This window comes from Mustela putorius, unplaced genomic scaffold (genome assembly GCF_011764305.1).
Source record: "Mustela putorius furo isolate JIRA1106 unplaced genomic scaffold, ASM1176430v1.1 tig00000695_pilon_pilon_pilon, whole genome shotgun sequence".
In the NCBI taxonomy this organism is placed as follows: Eukaryota; Metazoa; Chordata; class Mammalia; order Carnivora; family Mustelidae; genus Mustela; species Mustela putorius.
Genome location: NW_025421447.1, coordinates 10,220,139 through 10,232,944, shown reverse-complemented (window position 1 = coordinate 10,232,944; position 12,806 = coordinate 10,220,139). Strand labels below are relative to the sequence as shown.

The 12,806-nt window shown below is 44.3% G+C and overlaps 1 protein-coding gene across 3 annotated transcripts in view; it reads right to left on the bottom strand.

Moving 5' to 3' along the window:
• Window positions 1-12,806, bottom strand: part of DNAH9 (dynein axonemal heavy chain 9) — a 313,471-nt gene that overhangs the window by 139,960 nt on the left and 160,705 nt on the right. For all 3 annotated transcript variants that reach the window (XM_045083402.1, XM_045083401.1, XM_004760150.2), the window contains 3 exons: window positions 10,303-10,468; window positions 8,568-8,670; window positions 7,801-8,040 (listed from right to left, as the gene is read on the bottom strand). In XM_045083402.1, the coding sequence (XP_044939337.1) occupies window positions 7,801-8,040; window positions 8,568-8,670; window positions 10,303-10,468 (509 nt within the window). The remainder of the gene's footprint in view (window positions 1-7,800; window positions 8,041-8,567; window positions 8,671-10,302; window positions 10,469-12,806) is intronic.

The following is a 12,806-nucleotide window of genomic DNA, read 5'->3' as shown; positions in this document are numbered from 1 at the left end:
ACAGGTTAAGATGCTGAGCAAACTTATCTCAAGAGGTAGGAAGGAGGAAAATTGAAGTTCAGGGATTACCTAGAAGAGGGTCATGGTGAAAAACCCCAAGGAAACCCCTCAAATGGTTATACACTAGGAATATGAGTGAATCACAAATCATTTAGTCCTCACAGAAATTGGAGTCTAATTTCAATCTTACCAGTCCATGGCAGCAGCTTGGCAGAAACAGATGCAGAAGTAATCACTGAAGGAAAATAGCATCATCTAAACCCTCAAATTATCTGTACATTTTAAAACACTTAATGTCTGGCAATCAAACAAAAATTACTGGGAATACCAGGTGATACAGCCAAATCAAGAAAAAAACTGACCCACAGAAGATCTAGGTACTGGGAATTATCAGACATAAACTTTAACAAAACTATGATTGATATGATCAAGACATTAGAGGACATCAGGTAAAGAACTTCATCAAAGAACTGGAGTCTTTAAAAATGAATCAAATGGAAATTCTCAAATTAAAAATTACCCCAAATTATAGTTAATGAAATTAAGAGCTTATCAGTGGGGTTAAGAGCAGAATGGACAGAGTTGAAAATTGAATTAGCTCAAATGAAGAGAGAGTAACACAAAATATTCAGATTGAATTACAAACAGAAAAAAGAATGAGTGTCAGGGACATATGAGACACATAAGTCATATATGTGTATTAGAATACTAGAAGAAAAGAGAGAGAAGCAGAAGCAGCATCTGAAAATATATTGGCCAGAACTTCTCTAAAACTGGAGAAAAAATACAACTGAAAAGAAAAGACATCAACCCAGATTCAAAAGTGCTATAAACACTAAGCAATATAAATACAAAAAAGAGCACTTAGGCATCGGGGCATATCAGTGAAATTTTTGAAAATCAAAGACCAACAGAATATCTTAAAAGTTGGCAACCAAAAAAAGAAAACAAACAAACAAACAAACAAAACCAAAAAAACCCTAAACGTGTATTGTCAAAGGAATGTAAGACTTGAGAGATAATTTCTTAACCAAAACATGGAAGCCAGGACAGTAGAAGGACCCCCTCAAAATACCAACAGAAATAGCTGCCAACCTAGAATTCTAAACTCCCTTCCCAAATTCTTTTTAAAAATAAGAAATAAATGTATTTCCAGTTAAATAAAAAACTGAGAGGTTATTTTGTAGCAGAATGGAGCATACACTAAATACTAAAGTAGTTCTTCAGGCAGAATGAAAATGATTCCAAATGGAAGAATCAGAAATGCAACAGGAACAAGAGCAAGGGGAAAAGTAATATGTGAGTAAATCTAATTAAATGTCGTCTTGGGGCACCTGGGTGGCTCGGTTGTTTTCACGTCTGCCTGTGGCCCAGGTCATGATCCCAGGGTCCAGGATTGAGCCCTGTGTTGGACTCACTGCTCAAGTGGAGCCTGCTTTTCCCTCTCCCTCTGCTCCTCCACCTACTCACTCTCTCTCCTGCTCAGTCTCTTTCTCAAATAAATAAATAAATATTAAAAAAAAATGTTGACTAAGACAATATTAGTGTAGTATGGGTTTTCAATATACACTGAATTTAAAAAATAACAATAGAATAAAAATTGGAGAGATGTAAATTGTTCTAGGAATCTTGCATTATATGGCAACTGATAAAGTACTAATTTATAAAAGAAAAAGGGACAAAATGATGCATTTGGTAACCATTATTAGATGACCAATAAAAAGACATCTGCTAAAAGAGGGAGAAAATAAAAGAATAAAAAGTAATTGGTTTGATAGAGTACAAAAAGATGAGAGGAAAGGAAACATAGAATAGGTAGAACAGGGGCGCCTGGGTGGCTCAGTGGGTTAAAGGCTCTACCTTTGGCTCAGGTCATGATCCCACTGTCCTGGGATGGAGCCCCGCATCAGGCTCCCTGCTCAGTGGGGAGCCTGCTTTCCCCCCCCTCTCTCTGCCTACTTGTGATCTTTCTCTCTCTGTCAAATAAATAAATAAAATCTTAAAAAAAAAGAATAGGTAGAACATACTGAAAACAAACAGTATAAAGTAGATTTAATCCTAATATATATTATATAAAATAACATCAAACATAAATGAACTAAATATTTTAATTTAAAGGCTATGATTATTAGACTAGATTTAAAAAATCAAAGTAGATGTTGCCTATAGGAGATATACCCTCAACATAAGAAAAAAAGAGGCTGAAATAAGAAATTGAAAAACAATACAGCATGAAGGAATTGGAAACAGTATGGCATGAAGATATGGATTAAAATAATGAGAAATAGCCACCTTACTCTACAAAACCGACTTTAAAGCAAGAGCCATTTAAAAAAATAAAGCAGTGTATTTAATAATAAGAAAAAGATCAGTCCACTAGGAAGATACACTAATTCTACATGTGTGTGCACATAAAAACATGGCTTCCAAATACATAAAGCAAATATGATGTAAACAAAAAGAGAAATGGACATGCCCACAATCGCAGACAGAGGTTTTTGCATAACTTTTTTAGAAACTTACAGAACAGGTTGTCAAAAAAGCCAGTGAGGGATATAAAATATTTCAATGACATGATTCACAAATTTGACCTAATCGACATATTGACTCAACCACGCTCAGCACCTGAAGAATGCACTGTTTAAGAAGCCACACTGGTCAGACCTTTCGAAATAAAGCAGATCTCAACAAATTTCAAAGGAATGAAATAATTGAGTATATTTTCTGACAACAATGGAATTAAGCTAAGCATCAATAAGAGAAGGATAACTAGAAAATCTCTCAATTCTAATAAAATAAAGGAATATATTTCCAAATATCCCATGGGTTAAAGGAGAAATCATAGAGGGAATTAAGAAATATTATGAAGCACATGACAATAAAAATATAACATATAAAAGTTTGCATGATACAGTATATGGCATAATTAGTGATAAATTCATAGCCTTAAAATGAATGTTTTATAAGAGCTGAGAGGCTGATGATTGATGACACAAGTAGCTATGTCAAGAAGTTAGAAAAAAAGGAGAACCCAAACCTAAAGGTATGAAGAAAAAGATTATAAGGAAAAGATCAATTATTAGTAACATAAAAGCAGACAGCATATACAGACAGCATATAAAGCAAAAAAAGGATATCATATGTATATACTTATCAGTTTCTTTGAAAAGATTAGCACAATTGATAACTCCTTAGTAAGACTGGTAAAAGAGAAAAAAAAAGAGAAAATGAGAAAAGTCACAAATAATCATTATCAGGTATAAGAAAGAGGAGATAATGTCAGATACAACAGTTATCTAAAAGACAATCACAGGATATTATAGATGATTGTATGGCAATAAATTAGAGATTGAGAACATTGATATCCTACAACTGACACACGAAGAAATAGAAAATCTGAATTGTCTAATGTGTACAAAGAAATAGAACTCATAACTTAGGTTCTTCCACAAAAATACTCCAGAGGGCTGCCTGGGTGACTCAGTGGGTTAAAGCTTCTGCCTTTGGCTCAGGTCATGATCCCAGGGTCCTGGGATCGAGCCCTGAATTGGGCTCTCTGCTCAGCGGGGAGCCTGCTTCCTCCTCTCTCTCTTTGCCTACTTGTGATCTGTCTGTTGAATAAATAAATAAAATCTTTAAAAAAAAAAAATACTCCAGAGGGTTTCAGCAGTAAATTCTTCTGACTTTTCAGGAAGGCTCACTACAGTGTTTCCCAAAAGCTTACTGAGAGAGAAAAAGGGACCACTTCCCAATGCATTTTAGGAGGAAAGAAGAATTACAGGACAATCTTATTAATGGAGGTGCAAAAAGCATATTAAAAATAGCAAATGGAATCTGGCAAAATATGAAAGGCTTAACATGTAGCAATTAAATTGGGTTGATTATAGGAATGCAAGAGTGATCTAAGATTCAAAAATAATCAATGTAATTTATCACATTTCCAGAAACAACAAGAAAAAAAAATCGATGTAATTATTTTAAGAGCTACAGAAAAGTTGCTTGTTAAGTTTCAACATATACTCATGGTTAAAACTCTTAGGAGACTATAATCAGGAAGGAATTTTCTTAATCTGGCAAAGAGCGTCTTCCAAAACCCAGAGTAAGCATCACACTTAATGGTCAACTAGTACAAGCTTTTTTTCCCTAAAAGTAGGAATGCAACAAGAATCCATTCTCACAACTTCTCTTCAACATTTTACTGGCAGTTGTAACCAGTACAGTAAAACAAGAAAAAGAAATTATATGATTAAAGGATTGGAAAGAAGGAAGTCATCACTAGTATTTTTTACCAATAACATGATTGTATATGTAAGTATAAGCATAACACTGAATGAAGTTACAAAGTGAGTTAAAAGTTACAAAAATAATATTCTATTTTGATAACATCCCAAAATAGGCCAAAAGAACTTAGGGATCAGTTCAAGTAGAAGTCCACACAGCATTTACCTCTGGGGGGTGGGGTGGGGCAGAGAAAAACCAAATCAAAGAGAGAAAAAAGGAAGAACTTTAGGGATGTGGGAATGTTCTGTTTTTCGATCTAAAGATCTTGATCTCATTCTCATAGTTCTGTTAAGTGTGATGACTGTGATAAGTAACCTAGTTGTGAGCTTATGACTTGTGTGCTTTCCTACATGTATATTATACTCTGATAAGTTTATTTTTGCAAAGAAAGAAATTTCCATTAGGACCCTTTGGCCCTACCCACACCTGTGTCTCAGCCTCCCTCCTTCTTGGCTCTCCTAGGTATCAGCCAGGGATGAGATGTAGAGGGCAGGGAGAAGCACCGACCGGGAACCCCAACTTCCTAGACTGTCTTTTACAGTGACCTGTGCTATCACTTGGAGTTTATAATCCCGGGAAAGCCAACTGCTGAGGATGCCCAGGAGTTAAGGGCTGAGTCGACGTGAGCCCACCGAGCACAGACTCTGCATCCCCTTAGTCACACTGGAATGGGAGCCCTTAATGATTTCTGCTACTCCGAGCCCCTGATCGTGCCCTGATCAGGACAGTGAGGGAAGTGCAGGGAAGGTCTGAGTTGCCGAGCCTTGGGTCAAGCCGAGTGGAGGAAAGCAGCGTGCTCTCGAGGCAACGCCTGTCTTCTCACAGGCATTTAACAGATCCCCCCCACCCCCACCCTGTGTCAACGCTTCCATCATCAGGCCTTCAGGCAAGGAAGAGGGGAAGGAGGCAGGGGAAGCTGTGGTCAAGCTTGAGCCGGAAACTGACCTCTAGAGGAGGAGGGCGGGGGTGGGGGGGGCTGTGTGGCTGCAGGGAGGCAGGCACTCCCAGGGAGGGATGCATTTTCCTACCCACTCTTGTGGCAGGTGGCTGACAGCTGGCAGGCTGCCGAAAGCCTAGGGGATCACCACTCAGGCTGCCCGAGTCAGGCAAAGACACGGGCTGGGGGGCAGGGGAGCGTGTGGAACAAGAGACCTTCCCCCTCACTTTTGCCCCCCCCCCCCCCCCCAGCTTACCTGCCACTGTAGAGCTGAAGATTCTAGCTTTGGGTCTCAGTACTGCTGCGTGTGCAAACACGACTGAGGTACTCGATTTCTTTGTGGCACAGCACTGTCATTTCCCAATTGGAAAGAATCTGTATTTCACCTTACCCGGTCGTTTTGAGGATGAAACTGTTCGCTAACAGATGTGTAAGGCCTCGGACTGTGCTCCGTAAATATTAGCTCTTGTTACAGACTCTATGTGGGGCCCACTCTGGCCTCCAGTGATCTTTCCGATCTCGTCTCTCAGCGGCCCCCTCCACCTCTCCCTCCATTCCCACGGGGCCAGATGCTTTCCTATTCCTTCCAACGACAAGGTGTGTACTTTCTACCTTCGTGACCATTCATGCTGTCACCTAGCTGATAACTTCCCCGAACCTCTCTGAAATTGGTATAACAATGTGCATCCCCAAGGCTTGTCATGAGAATACAATTCAGGGTGTGAGGGTGATAAGGCGTCTGTCCGGACAGGAGTGGGATGGTTCTGATAAAAGACACTTGAGGCTCTCCTCCCTTTAGCTCTGCCCTATGAGTGATGTGAATTTGCTCTGACAATGTGAACTCCCTTCTCAGCATTTTGGAAATGCAGAGGGTGACTCCCCCACCACGCCAAGCTGCAGTGAGGTGTCAGAGAGGGGGTGTGTGATAACAGAGGTCTTTCTCTGGGATGCCTGGGGGGCTCAGTCAGTTAAGCGTCTGCCTTTGGCTCAGGTCATGATCCCAGGGTCCTGGGATTGAGCCCTGCATCGGGCTCCCTGTTTGACAGGAAGCCTGCTTCTCCCTCTCCCACTCCCCCTGCTTGTGTTCCCTCTCTCGCTGTGTCTCTCTCTGTCAAATAAATAGATAAAATCTTAAAAAAAAGAGAGGTCTTTCTCTGTTAATACTCAAAAGATGAGAGACGAGAGTGGGCACACACAAACTTGGTGATTGTCCTGCCCTCATGCTACAAGGCTTCGAGCGTAGTCTTTCTTGCTGCCTCAACTACCTTATGCTCGTTTTCTTTGTCGGAAGCACAGATGAGATGGGCAGAATGGTGTGGAGGACGGAGGGTCTGGCCAGGAACCCAAAGACCCAGGCTTGTGTTCTAGTTCCTTCACTGGCCGGCGGTACGCTCTCAGGAAAATCTACAGAAGCCCTGGAGGGTCTCTGTTTCTCCTCGTGTTTAGCAGAGCTAATGTCTACGAGGGGTCCAGGACCCAGGAGGGCTGTCCTGAGCCAGCTAACGCGTGTTCTCAAAGCCCTGCCCTCATGTGGGTCTCGGTGTCTGCACTGGTAGGTTCAGCCCTTCTGGAACACAGCAATTAGATCTCTGAACTAATGTTTAGGGAATTTCTTCTCTTTCCAACCAAAACGCCTGGCTGGACCATGCAGGCCCGGTGTTCTCACGGTCGGAGCCTTTGCCAGTCTGAGGTTCCCCAGAATCCCACCTGTTCAGGTAGGGCCATGGGTAATGAATTCCAGATAGCTGTACCCGCTGTGGTGGGGCCCGCCTCCCTCCCTGGTCAGTCAGACAGACATTCCCCTCCAGGTGTGGCCTCTGCTTGGTGTAAGAGGCATCCTTCTCTTTTATCTTTTCTCAGGGCTTTCTGGGGGAGGAGTCTCTCTGAGAAGCAGTTTCTGCAGATTCCTGTCCAGGATGGGAAAGTCGTGGACTCTCCACACCCCGTGAGGGTGGTGTGCCTGACCAAAAGGAAGAGGGGGCTGGGGTTTGCCGCACTGCCCTCTGGGCATTTTGGCGGTCAGGGTCAAGCAGTGGAAAGCAACAGGCAGAGACAGGCCATCACTATTCAGAGGAGCAGCTCAAAGAGAATCAAATGGCTGTGGCCTGGAAAGGAACCTAGAGTTTTTAAACCGAGGCCTCCCAGAGGCTGGCAGATGGTGTCTTATGAATATTCCAACATGGCTTTTTTTCAGGAAGCAGATCTCTCTTGCATGACTCAGGGGACGTTCTTTTTGTGCCCAAGAATAATGGGTATAGCACCAGGGCCTGCAAAATAGTTTTCTCTGCTTTCCTTCCGAGGCACAGTAGAATCATTCTATACCATTTTCTTCAAGGTGCCGAGCCTTCTGCAACCCAAAGGAATCAACTTAAAAATGTGTCCTGGGGAATGGTGTCATCGGCAGACAGAACTCTATCTGGTTGATGTCCTTCCTCGAGGATCCCATGGTACCCTGTTCACCTGTTTACTAGCTCATGATTCCAAAGACCTGTGCGTTGGCCTAAGAGTTTGGTGTTCACTCTTGTTTTACTAAGAGTGTAAGGGACCAGATCATCACTGTGTCTCTTGGCAGATGGACTCACCTGGAAGATGTTGGCAAAGTCTCTGAGGTTGAAAATGTAGTGGAATTTGATCGCTGTGGGTAGGAACGTGGTGGCGATTTTCTGGTGGAAGGTCAGGGCCAGATTGATGAGCTGGGGGCTGGATTTCTGTAGGGATGCTGGGAAACGTCCAAGCGTCAGGTGCTGAGTCAAGATGGCGCCGTAGATGGAGGCCAGGGCGTCCGCTCCCGGGAAGGAGAGCACAAACACACTGAAATGACGCTGCCCAGGGGAACAGGATGTCAGAGTCATGAGTTAGAGTCAAAATTGCCTCTTGGGGATTTGGGTAAAATAATGAGGAATTCTTAGAAGGGCTTTGGATTCTATAATCTGGTCACATGCCTCATGCTGAACCTACAGTTAGGTTGAATCTAAATGACTAGAGCGGTAGTGGGTTTTGGGCCTTTAGTCAAAGATGTCCGCAGGTAGGAAGAGAGCAGAACTTGAACTCAGAGCATTCGAGTCCCAACAAGTATTTGATACTGAAAGTCCGCATGAGAGACATTTCATCTCTCTGAAGATGAGCCAAATCAGATGGACTCCATGACACCTTCTAGCTCAAAAAACTTCATGGCTCTGGGTCTGGAAGTACCTTTGTCCCCGGAGAAATGCAAATCAGCATCCTGTATGATTTGCCACTTTCAAAGGCTGGACAGTGAAAGGGCCAATGATTACTTGTCACTTAGTGATACCTGCTCTGGTAAGGTAGACTTTATTCAGGATTTGGGTACCCCGGCTCCCCCCCATACCTGCAGGCGTGGGTTGATGGTGAAGCTGCCTGCAGTGGGGTTCATGCAGGAAACGTACTGCACATTCCTGACCTCCTTCAGGGACAGCTTGTTCCGATCATACCTGGAATGGACAGAAACCACAGTGAGAGCTGGGTGAGGGACCAGGCAGGTGAATACCTTGTCACGGTGAGGTGGGATGTGTCCTACCATTCATGAGTTTGGGTGTTAAAAAAAAAAAATAAGTCAAGATCCATTGGTAGAGATTGAAAAAGGACAAGAGCCTAGGCCCAAATCTAGAGGGATCCAACATTGATGGGAGTAGTGGAGGAGAAAGAAGCCATAAAAATGGACTAAGGGGTAGGGTGGAAATCCAGGGTATATGGGCCCCCAGAAGGAGAAATCAGTCAAGCACGTCCAGGGCTGTAGAGAGAGGAAGACAGCAACCCAATCCAATGGGTCTGTTGGATCTTACAGAAACAGAGAGTTAGGGGTTGAGCAAGAACCACCATTCAGTAAAGTGGAAAAAACAGAAAACAGTTAGTAGGGTGAGCAGTGACAGGGAAGGTGAGGAAGTGTAAACAGAGCAGAGACATTTGGCTTTGTAGGGAGAGAGAACAGGCCAATAGTTTAAAAATGGTGTTTCTGAACACAATAGAGGAAATCTAGGTGAGTCTCCATATTGAGGAGAAGGAACTCTTCAGGAGATGAGGGGTGGTTAATGCAGGAGGTGGAAGAGAGTAGAAGCGAGGAGCTGGTGATGGTTCAGTTTCAGAGAAGGTGTGCCAGGACTGGTGAGAAAGCGAAGCAGGGGGGAGCAGGTAACTTGTACAGATGTGGAAGAAAAAAAACAAAGATGGCGCCCGTGGTAGAGGTGGGGTGGGAAGCTCACAGACAGTCCCAAGGCATGAAATAGCCATTGCTGAGAGTGGAAGCGTAAACATGCCAAGGCGACAGGGCAGGGTTTCCAGGGAGTCCCTACTGCTCATTGAAGTCTGAAGTGTATGTGTAGGGCTGAAGGGTCCCAGTACAGTCCAGATGCTGGTGTGGATGCGGATGGCCATACATGGCAGGCATCCCGCAAAGACGTGAGGCATGACCGAGAGGCAACTTGGGGCATCATCACAACCATCATTCTCTCCAAGTTAGTTCCCTCTTTGCACTGACCATTTTCTCAGCAGTTAATTCAATGCAGGGTAGAAAGGTGGGCCAGAGTGGGGTGTCCAACCATGGACTTTTATTTTTTTTAAAGTTCAGACCTTTCGCCATGAAAAATTATGCTGTTTGAAGAGACAGTGTGAGACTCTGTGAGTTGCTCCAAAGGAGACACATGCCGCGAAGGTCTGCCAACCTCTCTGTGCTCCATAGCGTGGGGGCTGTTCTCACTCTAGTGCCTGCTTAGGGCTGTGGGGCCACAGTGGGGGATGGGAGTGGTGAATTCTGATTTGGGGGTTTGGAGAAGGCAACTTTTGAGGTGAACATTGAAGAAAAAAGTAGGCCTTTTTCTTTTTTTACCTTTAGATGAGAGTGCAGCATCTTCCTGGACCAAACTTCCCATGTAGGCATGAATGCCCATTGGAAACTCCCCAGGAAACAGAATCCCATGAGGAATGTGGTTTGCTATGGGGTTTCTCACTGAGCACCAGCACTCACCTGTGGTTTGTGGGTCCAGCAGAATAGCCTTCAGCCGTGACTTAGGCCTCCTCCTCCCCCAACCACCCCATGGGCCCCAGGCCCTTTGCATGCCTGCTCTTACCAGTGGCCATAGTCCAAATGCTGCCGGATGATGGTGTGGGGCTGCACGGTTCCATAGGCATCCACTTCCGGCATGTTCATGTCATCGATGAAATAGATAAGCTTCTTGTGGCCTGGGGGGCCATAATTTCGGCCAGCCTTCTTTTCTAGAGGCTTTTCCAGGACAGCTGAGGAGATGAGCCAGTTAGTGAGGGAGGGAGGTTCAAACCTCAGATGCCAGCACAGAGAGAGAACAGGGGTGAAGGGCAGGCAGTGGTGCAGCCTGCAAACAGCAGCACTTACTATGAGATCCGGGATATTCTATGGGACCAGCGGTGACGCCAGGACTCAGCTGGTAGAGGGCGACTGCATCAACCAGGCGTTCAACACCTTACAATGTGTCCTGTGTCAAGTCCTCGCAAACATGCACAATCTCACTGAAGCCATGCCACATCCGTGCAAGATTAGTATGACCATTCCATTTTACAGGTGGGGACACTGAGGCACGGAAGAACAAAGGCACTTCTCTAAAGTGAAGCTGGGGTACAGATCTGGAGCAGTTCAATTCAGAGCCCATGCTCCACCTGTCATGATTGTGGTCCCCAGTTTTCTTGACTTATGGAGTAGAAACAGAAGAAACCTTCACAGTCGGGAGGCCTGGGGCTCGACCCTCAAAGAAATCTATAGATAACTGGATCCTGGGTAGACCTGCCTCCTCTGGGTCACACAGTGTAGGAGCACAGAGGCTCTGTGGCTCCCAATCGGGGTGGGTGGGGGCCCCTTCTCCCCTCGAGGGATAAGACAGGAGTAGTGGATAGCTTGTCAGCAGAGGTCTCAGAGAGTTCTCCTCCTGGGGTGAAAAACAGCCTCAGGGAATTTCCCAGAAGTTTCCAGCACCCTGAAGGACTCCTCTGCTGCCTTCAGGTTAGTATCAGGCTCCATGCACAGAATCTCAGCACCTTTCTGGAGACTTACCTAGACTCTTCTGGAGTCACCCCTTCACAAAACACCCTGCCCAGCCTGATGGGACTTGTTGAGAGAGACCTTAAGTAATGCAGTGGAGATCTATATAATTTTTTCCCCCAATAAAGCAATTAAATATGTATTGCGAGAACTGACACTTATTACAGCTGGAAGCTCTAAGAACCATCTGATTCCTTCTCTTGAAAAACAAGTTTGTAAACAAGGAGAAAGTGTCAATAGACATTTGGAGGTGACAGATAGGAAGACAAGTTCCTTCAAGAAGCTTGAATATTCTAATTTTCTGGCCCTGAATTAAATTAAGCGTTTCAAATATGAATTAGATTTAAATTTAATTAGCATTCAATTAACATACCCTATCAACCAATTAATCACCCAACACCTTTTTTCCCCCTAAAGATATAACAACTATATACGAGATCTGTCAAAATGAAATATAACTAATGGGCTGCCAAGGACATGTTTTTGAGAACAGTCCTTCTACTAGGGAAAATCTCCTTTCCCCAGAGCAGTGATATTCAAATCAATCCCTGGAATGAGGCAGACCCCTATAATTTGGGTTGATTAAGTCTTTTGCTTCTAAAGGATTGTTGAGGAGGAAAGCATGTCAGTTAGCAAGTGCGAACACACTGGGTCACCCCAAAAGGAGAATGTTAAGTCCTCCAGGGAGGGAGGAATCCCTTGGGAAAGGCACATACATTTTTGAACCCCCCATGACTAAGCTCTTCTCCAAGTCACATCTTGGATGGCATGGGGGTCAAGTGATTGTTTCCAGGCAGAACTGGGGGACAGGGGTGGATCTCAGCATTAGCAAACAGGTTGGTGGTGAAGGCACTCAACACGTGAGAAACATAAAGAATTGTCATCCTCCCTTCAATCTTCTGGGTTCTGCCTTGTTGTAAACAAGTCCTGACAATCAAGCCCATACCTGGGTATGGAGTTCATGTGCTCCATCTCTTTTCTTTTTCTTTCTTTTCCTTCCTTCCTTCCTTCCTTCCTTCCTTCCTTCCTTCCTTCCTTTCTTCCTTTCTTTCTTTCTTAGATTGACTGATTGATTGATTGCTTTAGAGAGCACGAGAGAGCAAGCATGAGTTGGGGGATAGTCGGGGAGGGAGAGACAGAACCTCAAGCAGACTCCCTACTGAGCGCAGAGCCTGATGCAGGGCTTGATCTCACGAGCCTGAAATCATGAAATCAAGAAAGAAATCAAGAGCTGGACGCTTAACTGCCTGAGCCACCAGGGCGCCCCCATTGGCAACATCTTACCTAACTTCTCCACAAGGACTGGCCTCACATTCAGTCAGTAGCCATGTCCTGTGCCAGCTGCCTTCTGCTTTTGGTCACATAGTTCCTTCCGCAATATTTCAACACCATTGTGGATTTGAGGAGCAATTTCCATTTCAAAGTGGGTTCCCATCTGTTCTCATTTCACTGTTTCCACCATGACCACCCTTTGGCCATAGGCTCTCACCTGCTAGATCCACCCAAGTGACCTCCTGCTTTCGCTCTAGATCCTGTCACTATGTAGCATTCCCAAAAGAGCAG